Below are 15,202 nucleotides of genomic sequence, written 5' to 3'. Positions count from 1 at the left end.
AGGATGCCTCTATGGGCTCGGATGAAAGGTCCTCACAGCCAGGCTCAGTGTGTCTGGGGGGATGCCTGGAGAAGACGACGACTTGCTGGGCTGTTCTCCAGGCTGAGGAGTCCTATTAGAGATTAAACGGTTATAGCCAAGAAGCCTTCGCAGCTCTGACTTCTCTCCGTTTTCTCTCAGATTCTACTTGTGGCATCTGTCTTTGGTTATCTACGTGTCACGTACAAGGAGGAACTCTTGAGCTATGTATGTTAGCAATGTTTTAATTGAGAGCAGTACGGCACTTCTGATGGGACTCCCGCTTATAAAGCCTTGTTGTTTCAGTGTTCAGAGTGGGTTTGGTGCTTCACTCCAGGTGCCCATCGCATGAACCCCAACCTCTTGGGGGACATAGAGGTGGAAAGCAGTGATGGCCCATTAGACAGCTGTAAAACGTGTGTCTGGTGGGGACACTATGCAGAAGACCAGACTAAGTCTAGTCCAAAGGAGACCTTCAGGCTGCAGAGAGCATAGCTGTAGGGGCCTCAGGACAAACCGCTTTCATCTCCTGCTCATCTCTGATTGCACCAAGGTATTTGTTGAAGTAGACATTTCCACAGTGGTTTTACAGTGCTTTTCCCTGTCAGAATGGTTTGCGACTATTAGAAGTTCCAGATATCCTTGTGCCATGTTCCCGCCATTGACGTGGAATCTGAATCACGGAGAGATGCTGTGAATTGCAAAGAAAAAAAAATCATTGAAGGAGGACTCATCAGGGCATTTAGATGGGAAAGAGGAGGTTTTGGCTTGCTGGCCTGGGTTTAGAGTGGTGCAGGTGCAGCTGCCCGGGTGCTGCAGGGTGCTGGCATGTCCGGGCAGCCTGTTCCCCCCACCGCTCTCCTGTAGTGTCTCTCCTTGCAGATGGTTTCAATTTACTGAAAAAAAATACCTGCTTGGGCTGAAACATCTCCTGCAGGTTTTGAACAAGGGAAGTGACTTCTTCCCTGTGTTAAATTTTGGTGCGTTTTGTCTGATGATTTGTTGAGAGAATTAATGCGTAAGTGACGTACAACAGACGTAGTGTTTGTGCTTAAATCCGACTTCTTTATCACCGGGGAAAAGCAAATCAATCTTCTGAATGTTAATGTGTTTTGAATTTAGCCTTCATCTGCAAAAGAAAAAGCCTTGTGGTTAAAGCAGTGAGTGTTGGGCTCTCATACTGCCTATGCAGGTGCACAGTATATTTGAGCGTGTCCCCTATCTGCTGCGATGAGATAGCACCCGCGTTTGATGAGACCCATACGTGTGTGTGAAGAATTTAAATGCAGAAAAGTCGGGAGAGCCTTTGCCCTGATCCTGGCAGCAATACTGTGGCTCTTCATCGTGGTTCAGACTTAGCAATATCTCCGCGTACTGCTTACAGGTAGGAGGACCAGGTTGCAGCAGCTCTGGGAACCGTAAAGTCCTTATGCTTCCATGCCATAACGATTCACCTACGTCGAGTTTTGCCCTGATTTTCATGTTTTTAATGAACTGTGTTGTGTGTTGCCGAAGCCACTTCTGCCTTGGCTGCTTGTTGTAACATGCATCTTGGTGTCTGTAGCGTTTTCTTCCAGCCTGCTTTATAAATGTGGTTTTCTTTGCTTGATGAATTGCTCCTTCTGTGCTGACTTGGGTTCGGAGGGAAGCTAATTAATTAAGCAGTAATTGTTGTCAAGTCAATTGTTGCTAACATTTAACGTTTGACTTGTTTACTATCCTGAAGTAAAGCTGAAAGAGTTAATGGTCTAACAAATTGTGCATCAATCGTGGGAGACTTGTTTGGGAAGAATGGTTTTATTTTGTGAACTGTAAAATACGACATTGAAACCCCTCTACCCCCCAATTTGAAGAACGATCGGTTGGGGTTCACGTTTGGAGTTGTCACTGGATAGCTGTGGAGACAAATGTGTTGCCTAATAAGGCTTAATGGGTGATTTTTCCCGTAATCAGAACTGGGAACGGGCGTTATTAAGATAATTAACTGAGCCGTTGCTTAACTGACAATCAGTGGATACAAATTCCCAGGTTGCTTGCTTTTCTCTAAATAAAACTCAGACGAAGATAACCCGGCACTGTTTAATCATCTTTATTGGATAAACGGAAATGCTATTAAAGTCTTCACCGAGCGCCTCGACGGGCTCCGCGGTGGCGCGGAGGACCTCCCACGCGGGCGCGAGCTTGCAGGAGGCAGCTACGGCCGAACGCTCGTGCCGGCGGCACGTGCCCTGGTGCTTGCTAATTGCCGAAGGGGCCGTTACTCTCTGGGGTTTTGCTGCCCAAAAAGCATCGATTCCTCCAAGCGGGTGAAGTCCTGGGCTGAATTGGTGGCTTTTCCCTTCTGTTCACTGCCTGCTGGAAGTGGGACTGCGAATCCTGAGTACTCCTGAAGGTAGGGGTGAGCAGGATTGCTCTGCTCCAGGTGTATTTGGAGGCAGAGTAGGCGGCGGGGAAGAAGTCAGGGGGAATTAACTGAGATACCTGAAACCTGAATTATTAAATATGCTGTCTGGTTGTCACATCTGGTTGTAAATCCTTTTCTTTGCAGCTCTTTGTGTCTCGATTTGTAACATGGTAAGGCCACCGGAAAGCACAGCTAAGAGCCTTTGCAGAGACGACGTAAGCCCAGTTTCTCAACTGTGCTTTTCTCCTTTTGTCTGCAGAGCTCCCGGTCTTCCACAATGAACCCTGTTTACAGCCCCGTTCAACCTGGGGCTCCCTATGGAAATCCCAAGAACATGGCGTACACAGGTAGGCTTGGCGTTAAGCGACTGCCTTACGAACGTCCGTCTTGCGCGGTTAGAGCAGAGGACGATTAATGAGCAGTGGATCCCTTAAATGAAGGCAGTTCACGTCAGGGAGCCCGATGGGAACGTGACTTGCCAGCAAAACTCTTCAGCAAAGCCAGTGCAGTAAGTCTAGAGAGAAGAGATGAACCCGAACTCCTAAGAAAGAGGGTTCCCTGGAAATTTGAAAGAAAAAGACCAAAAACCTAAAACTTTAAACAGACCAAACACTCAGAAAGTTCCCTGGAGAATCAGATGGGAACTGGAGGCTTTGCCTGCAGGGCTGAGTTGAGCCACGTGGATGCACGTGCTAAAATAATCCTGCCAGGTGTAGTGAGGATCCCACAGGAGAGACACAGTCGTTTGGAGAATATAAAGTTGTTATTACAAATGATGATTTAAAGAACATTATTGACTTTTATTTTTATGTTATGCATTGCTTGATTTAATCTTATGTTGAACAGCAAGCCTGATACCTGAGTGTGAAGTCTCTCTTTTGAACTTAGTGAACTGTCTAACACTGTTGTCTTCAGTACTTGGAAAAGGCATTGAAATATGTTTGCCATAATTATATAACTAATGGTGGGCTAAAATGTATTGATACAGAGAGACTTTGGCTCGGAGGGAGAATAGGGCGTTGGAAGAAAATAATCTCAGCATGGGTATATCTGTGGTCTTCCTTGTGGAGTACATCTACCAGCAGATGTACCTCTGATCTTGTATGTGCCTTCTAAAATCAGTCTTGGTAGGTACCTTATAAAAATCAGATCCTGTCTTCTAATATTTTGTTGAGCGTAATTAGCAATTAAATGCCATCTTGCATTAATGCTTCCTTCATGTCTGCCTTGTGAGTTGTCTGTGTTGACTTCTCCCCGAAGTGCGAAACTGGTTGGAGGAGGGCCTTCATGGAGTAAAGTGGTCAACAGAAAGATGGGAATGAACATCAAACAATGTCTCAGCTACTTCATTTACAGAATATTCCTGTAGACTTTGGTAGATGTTTCTCCAAGTAGATCGGTACAGTTGGCTGCATTGCAATGAGGAGGCCAGCGTGATACTCCACGGAGTGGAGAGTTCCTCAAAGAGGCTTTGCAACATATTTTATTCACGCTTTCTTTTTTCTTCCCTTGTCAAATTTATGCGTGTGGCTTTGTGGGAGCTACTGCAGCTCAGGGGAACTTTGGTCTCGCAGTCAAAGCACTAGAGGCTTAGAAAAAATTTCTCTGCACATAATAGTCTCTTCAGAAATACTCCTATCCTGCGAAGGACTGCAGATTGCAGCAGCGCTGGGTGATCGGATGAGCTCGTAAGGGCACACTTACTGGATTTTGTGCTTTCCAGCACATGCATGGTTTTGAATAAGTCTCCTTCTTTCTCACTTTGTACGCGTTCAAAACCCTGCATTAATATCCCTTCAATGTAGATTTTCTCTTTTGGCTTCCAAACGATCCCAAATGCTTTAGAAGCTGCCTTCCTGACACTTGTTAAGGCAATTTTCTTTAAATATTGAGGTGCGGCTTGTATAGAGGTTGAAACTTGACCTTTCTGGAAGGAGAATTTTAAAGGGTGATTTCTATTTTAAATGAACGAATTGGACGTGACTGCTTGCTGCATAAGTCAGGTGGCAACATTAAGAGGAAATTATCTTCTAGGTAAATTTTACTCTCTCAGAAACCTGCTGGTTAATCACCACAGAGATTATCCTGTGCACTTAGATATATGTTCAACTGTTATCTGCCTTGGCCACCTTGCTCCAGCTCCGGTGGTGGTTGTGGTAGCTGGCCCCACAAGACTGGTTTCATCCCAAACCGTAGCGCTTCAGCCATTTGCGACCTCCATAATTCGTAGTGAGCGAAGAGAAATGAGCAGCAGATGTGGAAGATGACCTTGAGGTGGGGGAAGGCCAAGGGCAGATCAGACCTGAAGAAATACGACAAGATGCTTAGGAACATCAGTGAAAACATGAGAACGTGAAGGTTCAAGTGGCTGCTGTGTGTGTTTGAACACAGGACACCAAAGCCGTAGCTGAACCATAGGAGCACTTGGCCGCATGGCTGTGAGGTTAAATCCTCAAGGCTGAATGGTGGGCTGAAGTCTTCCTGTGAAGTCCCAAAACAGACAATAATTTAAAAAGTGTTCAAGCGAAGAGCTGTGGTCTTTCCTAGGCAAACGGAGTTACAAAGTCTCTTTTAAATAGGAATTCATTTCAATATTTGATTGAAAAACTAAAGGTTTATTGCAAAAGTGGGGAAAATTTTACAAATCTTGTCCTTTAAATATCAGAGGCAGGTCACTCTTAAGGGTGGTCTCAACAATTACGAAAAGAAAGCTGCTGTGTCTCTTACAGGAGAAATGCAAAGTTACGCCCATCTAAGGCTTCCTTTCTGTGCTTAGACTTCATTTACAAGTCTTTAACTTGCTTCGTTAAGCTATGTGTCAGCTTATTATATAATCACAAGCTATTCTGGAAGTGTTTAAACTCATGTAGATCAACGAGAGATTTTTTTCACGGAAGAACTATGAAGTTAGAGAGTTCTAACACCTCGTAGACACCTCTCAAATTGCTTTGAATATATTAACTAAAACATCTGATGCTGCTGGATCTGGAAGGACATTGACTGCTGTCCCTTATGTGACCATCCCCCTCCAAAATCCCAAGAGCTCATCAGAGATTTGGAGGATTAAGGACTGTCCCAGTCCTGACCATCTGCCAACAGCTGGAAGGAAGATGGTTCACTTGGAGCCTCTTGGTTGATAGAGCACATAAGCAAAATGTGAGACAGAGTTCATGATGCCTGTCCTGAAATTTTGATCTGAGGTATAGTTAAAAACAGTATTTCTTTTAAACATCTCATCTTTTTGTGGTACAAGGGGAAACTACTGGGAATTCTGTAGTACAGGGAACCTCAAGGACTTGCAGAAAATGCCCTCTATGTAAATTACCCTGGATTATTTCCGTGTTATTTAGTTAAGTGTTTTGTATGGCAGATTTCTTTCGGAAGAAATAACAAAGAAGGAAACCTATTTTCAAAGCCAGTTTCTAATATCAGTAGTGTTATGTTTGAAAAGAAAAATTATTCTCCTTTCTACATTAAGTAAGAAATAGAAATTGAAAACACTAGTGAAGTGTAAAAAAGTTGAGGTAAAGGCTGTTAGCCCTAAGCTATGTTCTCTGTTCACTTTAGAGTTCATTTTTTTTTACTCCAAACCTGGTATAGCGTATATATTACTTAAATTTTTGTCTTTAAAGATCATGCATAAGCCATTAATTTCTAGCCGTAAGGGATAAAACTCAGGTGGGATATGCATAGGAAGAAAACCAGGATAGTAATCAGGGTAATGGCAATTTAAATTCTGCTGTCTTGTGGCTTTCACGTATTAAATGTGAATGCTTCATATAGATTCATATATAGATTGCTTTTGGTTTAAATAATCATGTTTAATTTGATTTTTCTTTTCACTTTTGCTTGTTTGTTATTTTCCTTACTCGATGGGCTAGTGGGAGATCTGGTAAAACTTTTTATACCAGATTGGCTGCTCATGTGTTGGGAGGGAGTAAGAGGCAAGAAATTTTGACGTTTCCCTTACAAGACGTTGGATTGGGACCTGGAAGTGCTTGTGTGTCTCTGACAGTGAGAGGTGTGTTGGTGAGTGACTTGGACGTAGGCAGCTCTGCAGAGTGGTCTCTGCTTGGTTGTACATCCCGTCCTGGAGATCTGTATCTGAATTACTTAATGCAGGTCTGCTAAAGATCGTTTTTAGAGAGGTTCTACCTTGTCCGGATGATGTGCCCAGCCCTCGAGAGGGAAGGGAGTGTCAAATGCATCTTCAGAGGTGAGTGTATGTGGGACAAAGCAAGATGTTAACTCTCTGTCGAGGTCCAAGTGCTCCCACCACGAGTAAAACGTGGCCACCTTGCCCACTGCCAGCCAGCCGCGTTGACCGTTTCTCAAATGCCCCGTTTTCCCTTGTGGTTTCCCGTGGTGAAAGGACACAGGAAGATCCTTCCTTCAGCCTTTTTGTCTTAAGGGACGGATCACGGTAATGCAGTCTGATAGACTGGAAGTGCAAGGTGGAAAGGGGTAACTCTTACTACGTTGAGAAAACTGTTGACTTTTGACTCTTGTTTTGTGCTTGTTTTGGCAGCAAAGTCCAAGGGAAGTCAACATAAAATGGCCCGAGAGTGAAGTCGAGATGCAAGAGCCGGTCCTTTCTTGAGAGACTGCGCCTTGCATTGCTCCTTCCCTGAATTTTTTCACTCTGTCCCAGCTATTTTGCTTTCATCTCTCTTCTGCCCTCTCAGCCTGGTGCAGCCGGCCAGCACCGGCATGAGGACGGTTAGTTAACACGTCCTTTCACCAGAAGGACCCCGACACCTTTAATAAAAAGTGTTTGGGCGACTGGGGTCTGCTTAACTGCACTTCCAAAGTGGATTAACCTAAACTGCCCAGAGGCACTTTTAGGAAGCCTCTGCAGCACCCTAATGTGAAATGAATGTTTAGGGGGAGCGCTTCGCAAGTTTGGTCCTGCACGAGATTTGCCAAAGTGTTTCGGGGAAGCGGAAGAGTAGTCTAAAGCAAATAAGACCCTGAATCGTAGTTATACTTCGCCTCTGGTCTTGCTGCAAGATGCAATGTGTTTCACTGATGTTCTTCCTGGATTTATGCCTGCTGCTGCTCCAGCTTAAAGCGTAGAATAGTTATAATTTTTTAATGATTTAGAGAAAAGTTCTGTCTAACAGGTTTATACTTTTTATGTAGAAATCATGCTGTCTCCCTGGGTCTGTGGCATCTTTTTTATGCTACTTGCAAGGTCTGGGTTCGTTTGCTTTCCAATTTAATTGGTCCTCCTCCTTCTTCCAGTGGCAATCTCTCCGTGGGGTGTTTGAAAGAAATATGAGAGTAACGTAATTTTGAGATTTACCACGTAACGCATTTGCAGTCGTAAGATGTTGTGGTATGATGGCTGTGGCTGGTAGACAAATACGTGAGTCAGCGTACTAATTAATGATACTGTTTATGTTGCTGGAAAACCATCAGTTGGGTATTTACTTACGCTCCCGAAGACTTGGAGGTCCTGCAGAGGGATTCAGCCAAGGCGTAAGGATTTGCGTGGGCTGATCCTTCCAGCAACGTTGCGAGCCGGGCTGGCAAACTGCAGACATCCCAGTCTGCCGCGAGATCTGTGCAGGCATCTGACTCTGCTTGACCAGAAATCCCTGTCCCTCTCCAGCAAATCCTGGTGGATTTGCTGTAGGACCTTACACAACTCACCTTGCTGCTTCACAAAGGTACGAGTTTCATCCCTCGTCGCAAGGTGAAGCCACAACATTTGTTTTGCCATAATTTTTTATGTGTAAACCCAATTTATATGCCTGGCTGTGCTGTCCAGTGAAGTTACTGGTGTGCTGAAAGCTGGTGGCCTTGCGTTTCGGAGGAGGCTGAAGGATGATCTGATGGGATTTCGACTGTTGGTTTTTAATCCTCCTTTGCATACGCTTTGTGGGACAAAGATAATTCTAGGCTTGATTTCAATCTTTCTTATTAACTTAAAATTAAACTTTTGCTGTATTATTCCCTGGGAAGGCTGCATCTTTGATAGCAGATTAGTTCTTTAGCCAAGAAAACAAAGTTCTCCTAGAGCTGCTGTGTGCGAAGGGGATGAACTAGATATTTTTTCTCTCTTTTTCTTTCTTTCCTTTTTTTTTTTCTTTTAATTTTTGACATTCCTCAGCACGTTTGCGGAGTGCCGAGGAGCGCGAGGCAAATGGCTTTGCTGCTGAAGGAGAGCAGGCTGGAGTGCTCTTCAGTCTCGAGATTTAATTAGGTGATCCATTGCTTACCAGTTCGGTAAATTTTAAACTGTGTTCAGGGTGTTGAATTGATTTCAGGGTGATTAAAAATGTATGAAGTGGGTACAGTGAATATTTTTCCTCTGGCACTTCTTCATGTTTATTAATGGGTGTGTATAAGAGCGGGCAGGAACATTGTACTTGACTGGGAAGAGGACAAGCTCTGACTTCTGTAGAGCCTTGTTATTTTTCATGTTTAAGTGTGTAATTTTTGTATAGTAATGCCACCAAGTGACTGGCTGACTTTCTTGGTGTTGGAAGCTCTCTGGTTAGCGGCTCAACCATCACTAATTCTCTGTCTTTGTAATAAATTATCTTGTGGAGCTTCCTGAAGTCATAAAAAGCATAAAAACCCTATGGAAATGAGGTAGAAGTTTTTTTTTTTTTTTGTTTTTTTTTTTTTGTTTTGGGAGTGCAGGTTATTGGTGAGATTAAGGTTAATTATTGGCACATGCAATAGCTGCGGGCTGCATTTTGTACGTGTTGGCTCCAGTTCTCCAGCGAATGGCAGCACTGTTGGTTGATGTGCAGGCAGATTGTCCATGGCCTCTCAGATATGGACGTGCGCAAGTCCATGTGCAAAGCTGCTGCGTTAGGAGTGGATCCTAACTTGGTGTTAAGAGCTTTATAAAGCTTCTTTCAAGAAAATAGAAGGGGAAATCGTAACACTTTGTTACAGCTGCTTGGAAGCTTAGCTGCTTTGGAGACCCGTCCAGATAATGTCAACCTTCCAAACAGCTTCCTAGGAACTTAGGCTAATGCTGTTTGCCGCTTGGTTTGTAGCCGAGCTGTTTGTGGAAGGTATTACGTACTTTAAAGTTTCCCAATGCCGTGAAAAGACAGAACAGTCTCGGATCTGAAAAGCCAACGAAACTCCTGTTCTCCTTTGCTGAGTGAGCCCGTTGCGCGCCTCGCAATCCCGTGTGCTCGGTCAGCGCCTGGAAGTGTTTTATCCTGCGCCTCATTTCTTAGCTACAGTGTCGATTTGGGGGTTTTTCCAAACTGAAAAGGAAATAAAAAGATTGCATGGCTGGGGCTGATGAGAATATGTGTAAGACGGAGAAGAAAAAAGACTAAGGAGGGAAGAAAAACAAACGCACAGGTGGACTTGGTAATATGGTTTGAAGAAGAAAGTAGTCCTTAGTTTGAAGAAAACAAGAAGTAAAAAGAGAATTCAAGATTTTCTTATGCATCTGTTATTTCGGTCATTTACTGGCATATAATCTGGAATTCTTCACACGCTTGGGGAAGAAACAAACCGTTATCTTGAAGCATGAGCAGTAGCAAAGCTCCGTCTTACACAGCGTGAACAAATTCTGACCAGCAGTTTGGGCGCTCAGAACATATGTGCAGGACTTAAATTGGTGAGTATGAACTTTTCTGCACTATTTCCTAGTTTCTGCGCATTATAGAATGAGGTTCTGTTTTCTGGTGGCTTTGCCTTTTTGTAGTATTTCTAAGCAATCATACTTGGGTTTTTTTTCTTGTTCTTTGTTGCAGTCAAGGTTGTATTCTTTTAGACCATTTAAAATGTTTCCTTTGCTTCCATATGGATAGTTGGCTCTGTCTTCTTCATTACTAGTGCATAGGCATTTCATTCTCCTCATTTCTTTTGTGTGTAGATCCATCTTCTCTGTTTCTTGATGACTATTTGATGTTCCTCAAATGTTTTTTTGGGGCTCCTCAAATTTACCTGTGTCATTCAAGTACTAATGTGCCTAGAGATGAACCTGGTGTATTAGACTATTCCCAAGTGTCCTGTTCAAGGAGGACATTGCTTTCCTTGTTGCATGACATGAGCCTTTCTACGTGCAGTCAAAGATGGTGTTGGCCGTCTTCAGGTGACCTGTGTAGCACTTTGGGTTTCCATGGCACTAGGTCACTTTGCAAGGTCATGCTTGGTTTGCCGTACATCAAACCTTTAAACCTCTTTTGGTGTCAGTGCTTTCCAAATCCCCAAAACTGTTCCCACTCTTCTCTTTGCTATCTCAGGATATCCAGTTTTCTCAATGGAAGAAGCCGCTGCTGTGGATATGGTTCATGCTGTGAAGCCCCTCTGCAGAGAGGTTATTTTAGGGACCTCCTTCCCCCTGCTTCCCCCCAGCACCCCACTCCTCCTGCTCTCCCAACTCCAGAGCATCTCCGTACCAATTTTAGCAATTGTGGGAAACCAGTTCAATCAGTTTTGATATTATTTGCTTGCTGGAAGTGAAGGACGTCGGCGGCGGTTTCCACAAGCCCGTCAGCAGTCGGTAAGTGGGTCAGTGATTCTCTGCGGACCACAGTTTGGGCGCCTCGGCTCCGGGCGCCGGGGAGCTGGAGGGCGACCTTGTAATTGTGTGAGCACGAGACTGCAACGGTTAATAAAAAAAAAAAAACAGGACAAAATGCCTCCTAGCCCCCCAAATCAGGTGCTGATTTGGAACCTCTCAGCTGTCAGTTAAAATCGCAGCGATTCTACAATAAATGACCCTTTTTTTGCATTTTTTTTCTACCATTTGCAGTTCAAATTTGTATCTTTGCTTGCTTTTCTCTGTGCATACTTGTGCTCCGTACATTCAATACCTGTTAAATCCCTGGGTGCTTCAATTAAACGATTGAAAATAGACTCCAATACTGCTTCGTGATCTGCACAAAATACTTTGTATTTGCTGTCTTCCTCCCTCCCCCTCATCCCTCCTTTTTTTTTTTTGTCTGGCACAGCAAGTAAGTGGTCAGATATTTGTTGTTGTATTTCTGTAGTTGGAAGGTAATAAATTAACATATTGTGGCTGGACTTCTGGAAACATGTTTGTAGATTAAATATTGAATTTTTTTCCTCTCCTGGTACACAGTTATTTTTTACGCGCTGTGCAGTCGGCGTGATGCAGCACAGAGCTCTGCTTTTCTGTGCCAAAATGTGATCTGGAACAGGGTTATAAAAGCCTTTGGGAAGCTTCAGAAACGGTTCCCCAGTTTGTACCAGCTCTGTAAATCACCGAGTCTATTTTTCTGCTGGGCTTTGGCCCTAATACCTGAGTCTAACGTGCATCGTCTTTCCCGAAGTGGCACGTTCGGCTCCGGCGTGTTGATAACGTTTTGCTATTCTGCTTGCGTGGGATGGAGCCTCGTCCGCAGCGGGAGCGGGGAGCTGCTTGCCCGCAGGGCCGTCGGCGCGCGCGCTTGGAGGAGCGCGTGCCTGCCTTTCCCTCTCTGCGGGCTTGCTGGCGCTCGGCCTCCTTTCATCTAGCGCAGGACTGGGCTAGAATTTTAATGTCGCTGCGGCCAGAGATGATTTATTAGATCCCAAAGCCCTGGCTCAGAGCGCGGGAAGAAAATATTGCATCAGCGAGCTTGCTTGGCACCGCTCAAATACAGAGTCCTGAAAGACTCTTTAGTGTTACAACCTGTTTTTTCTTTTTTTTTTCCCTTCTCCTTCCTCTCCCACTGCCCCCGCCGACCCTGACCCCGGTGTTCCCACCGAGGGTGGAAAGTGCTCGTTTCCTTACTCGAACGAAGACTGCCCGTTTGCTGTCTTTGGTGCTTTTTATGATAAACGTGGTCACCCCTGAGCCGGGGAGGTGTCTGGGGGGCCGGCACACTCCAGGAGCAGAGCTGCAGGTATTCGTTGTCCGTAGCCGAGCTCTCCGAAGTGCGGGAAGGCGGTTATTTACTGGCTGGAGGGTTGCAGAGCCTTTGGAAAACATGATTTCTCCACTGGGCTCACTGAGTCTGATAAATCTTTTATTTAGCCGGAGATTATATATATATGCATATGTATATGTATGTATATTGTCTCACTGCTTAAAATATCCCTTGAGGTCACTGCACGATGAATGATGTTCTCAGCCACTGCATTTTCCTTCTTTTGCATGTGATGGAGAGGTGACCACCACCAATCACGGGCATCGGGTGACTTGTCTGTCATGGCTTGTTTGTAAAGCCTAACGGAGCTAATCCCACTGCTTGCTGATAACACTTTTTTTTTTTTGCTGCTGGTGCTGATGCTAAGGATGTTTTTGGTGTTGCCATCCTGCCAGCTGCTGGTGGAGAGGAGCACCCTTGGCAGGCGGAGAAGGGAGGACAAGTTGGCGCCGGTGGACCTGCTGGCCAGGAATCCATCATTCCCTTGCTCGGCTCCACTTCTGGCTCTGCAGAGCTCTGCTTTTTAATTTTTTAAGAATAGGGAATCACACAGATAATGTGTTTCAGCCTGCTGAGTTTTTTCCGTGTTGTGATGAGTTACGCATTAGGTAGTCAACAGCTGGCTGCCTCCCACCAGTCCTCCAAAGTACTGAGGGCACTTCTCGCATCTGCAGCAGATCCTGTCCTCTCCTAGAGCTGACCTGGGGTAGTCCAACCTTGCCCTTAGACCTCCGACCGCTTGAGGGTGGCACATTGTGAGCATTCAGATACCTGAAATACTTTGAAATTTTAGCGAAGAGTAACAGCTTCCAAGAACCGCCCTGCAGCTGGTTGCGCTGACCTCCACAGCTGGGTCCCTACAGAGAGCTGGTCTCACAGTGATGCCCCTGTCAGGAAGGAAGACAGAAGTGCCTAGAATCAAGAAGAAAGCAGATGGAAAAGATGAAAAATCGAAAGACTCAGCGTGGGCAATGGTTATTGGATGCCAGGGCTGGAGAGAGAAGTACCAAAATTAAACCCTGGAGTGATGACAGGTGAAGACGTTCTTAACCCGTGGTTAAATAAGTCTCTTTAGTAAGTAAACAAGGGCAGTTTCAGTCTTGCACTTGACTTATTGCCATCTATTTACACTCAAAGATGATGTGATGTCTCTCATTATTAGCAACCCAGTGTATTGTAGAAAAGAGCATTCATCTCTAGGGAGAAGGAGCTCGCTGCTGGTTTCAGTGGCGTTCCCAGGAGGCACAATGCACAGTAAAAGCCATCAGTGAGATCAGATGTAGGGGGGGAAAAGCCTAATTTTAACAGCTTAAAAATGAGTCTCTTCATTCAGAAAGATAAGAGCGCGCATCCATCTGAACTCCTATTTACCTCTAGCTGCTTCTTATTTTGAATTAGTAACAATTTTGTGAGATGAAGGCCGTTTGCTGCTGCCTGTCGAGGGCTTTTGGAAGGATGCTTGTTCTGTTCGGCGTTCTGTTGCCAGAATGGCTTTTCTTTCCTCTGAAACCAGATAAGGAACAGCAGTATAATTAACCACTGTAGTAATTTCAGGGTGAACGAAGCGATTTTTCATAAGCGAAGACGCAATGATGATCATGTTGTCTCTCAACAGGACATGGTGTGTTTTGAGCCTGCTAATATAACACAAGGTCTCTGACTGCTGGACCTGGACTTAAAGGCTGCAGCAGGCAAGTCGCTCTCAGCTCCCTCGGGAGCCATTTGGGATGGGTTCGGACCTCCCAGAGCTCAATCAGTCTCTGCACTTCCACACTGCTGCCTGTCGACTCCAGGGGGAGGACAGGATGACCACGCTTCTAACATGGCCACCTCTATTTGGTGCTGGTTAAAAAAATTCACACACAGAATGGTTGAGGTTGGAAGGGACCTCTGGAGATCATCTAGGCCAACCCCCCTGCTCAAGCAGGGTCACCTAGAGCATGTTGCACAGGATTGCATCTAGGACGGTTTTGAAGATCTCCACAGAAGGAGATTCCATCACCTCTTGGGGCAACCTGGTCCAGTGCTCCGTCACTCTCACAGGGAAGAAATTCCCACTCACCTTCAGGCAGAACTTCCTGTGCTTCAATTTCTGCCCATTGCCTCTTGTCCTGTCACACGGGACAACTGAAAAGAGTTTGTCCCCATCCCCTTGACACCCTCCCTTCAGATGCTTGTACACGTTGATCAGATCCCCCCTCAGTCTTCTCTTCCCCAGGCTGAACAGGCCCAGCTCTCGCAGCCGTTCCTCACAGGGCAGGTGCTCCAGCCCAGATCACCTTTGTAGCCCTATGCTGGACTCTCTGCAGTAGCTCCATGTGTGTCTTGTCCTGGGGAGCCCAGAACTGGACGCAGTACTCGAGATGAGGCCTCCCCAGGGCTGAGGAGAGGGGCAGGCTCACCTCCCTCCACCTGCTGCCAACACTCTGCCTAATGCACCCCAGGAGACCATTGGCCTTCCTGGCCACCAGGGCACATTGCTGGCTCATGGTCAACTTGTCATCCACCAGCACTCCCAGGTCCTTCTTTGCAGAGCTGCTCTCCACAAGGTCAGCCCCAACCTTGTACTGGTACCTAGGGTTATTTCTCCCTAGGTGCAGGACTCTGCACTTGCCCTTGTTGAACCTCAGGAGGTTCCTCTCCACCCAGCTCTCCAGCCTGTTCTGCCACTTATCTAAGCATTAAGGGGCAGGGGACAGCATCTCCCCCATGAAATCATAACGTATCTACCGATGCTTTTTTTTTCTATTGTAAAAGTGCTTTAATTTGTCCTTTGTTTAAATTTGATTTTATTTTTTAACAGACAGTGTCTTATCCCTCCCCTGCTTCCCCCAGCTGTCTGGTTCCTTAAAGGCAGTAACGTGCAGTTCTCCCAGCGTGGATGCTAGGCCCACGATGAATAAAGATGAAGTGGGAACAGAAC

General features: G+C 45.4%; 1 protein-coding gene across 4 annotated transcripts in view; it reads left to right on the top strand.

Annotated features, from left to right (window-relative positions):
• The window catches only part of FAM168A (family with sequence similarity 168 member A), a 178,242-nt gene that overhangs the window by 89,516 nt on the left and 73,524 nt on the right, over positions 1-15,202 (top strand). For 3 of the 4 annotated variants that reach the window (XM_062567463.1, XM_062567466.1, XM_062567465.1), the window contains one exon: positions 2,682-2,769. The exons of the other annotated variant lie outside the window; for it this stretch is intronic. In XM_062567463.1, coding sequence (XP_062423447.1) covers positions 2,682-2,769 — 88 coding nt within the window. The remainder of the gene's footprint in view (positions 1-2,681; positions 2,770-15,202) is intronic. 4 annotated transcript variants of the gene reach the window in all.

The sequence above is a fragment of the Rhea pennata genome, chromosome 1 (genome assembly GCF_028389875.1).
Source record: "Rhea pennata isolate bPtePen1 chromosome 1, bPtePen1.pri, whole genome shotgun sequence".
Lineage (NCBI taxonomy): Eukaryota > Metazoa > Chordata > Aves > Rheiformes > Rheidae > Rhea > Rhea pennata.
The sequence above is the reverse complement of the archived record's forward strand: the minus strand, read 5'-3'. Positions and strand labels throughout refer to the sequence as shown.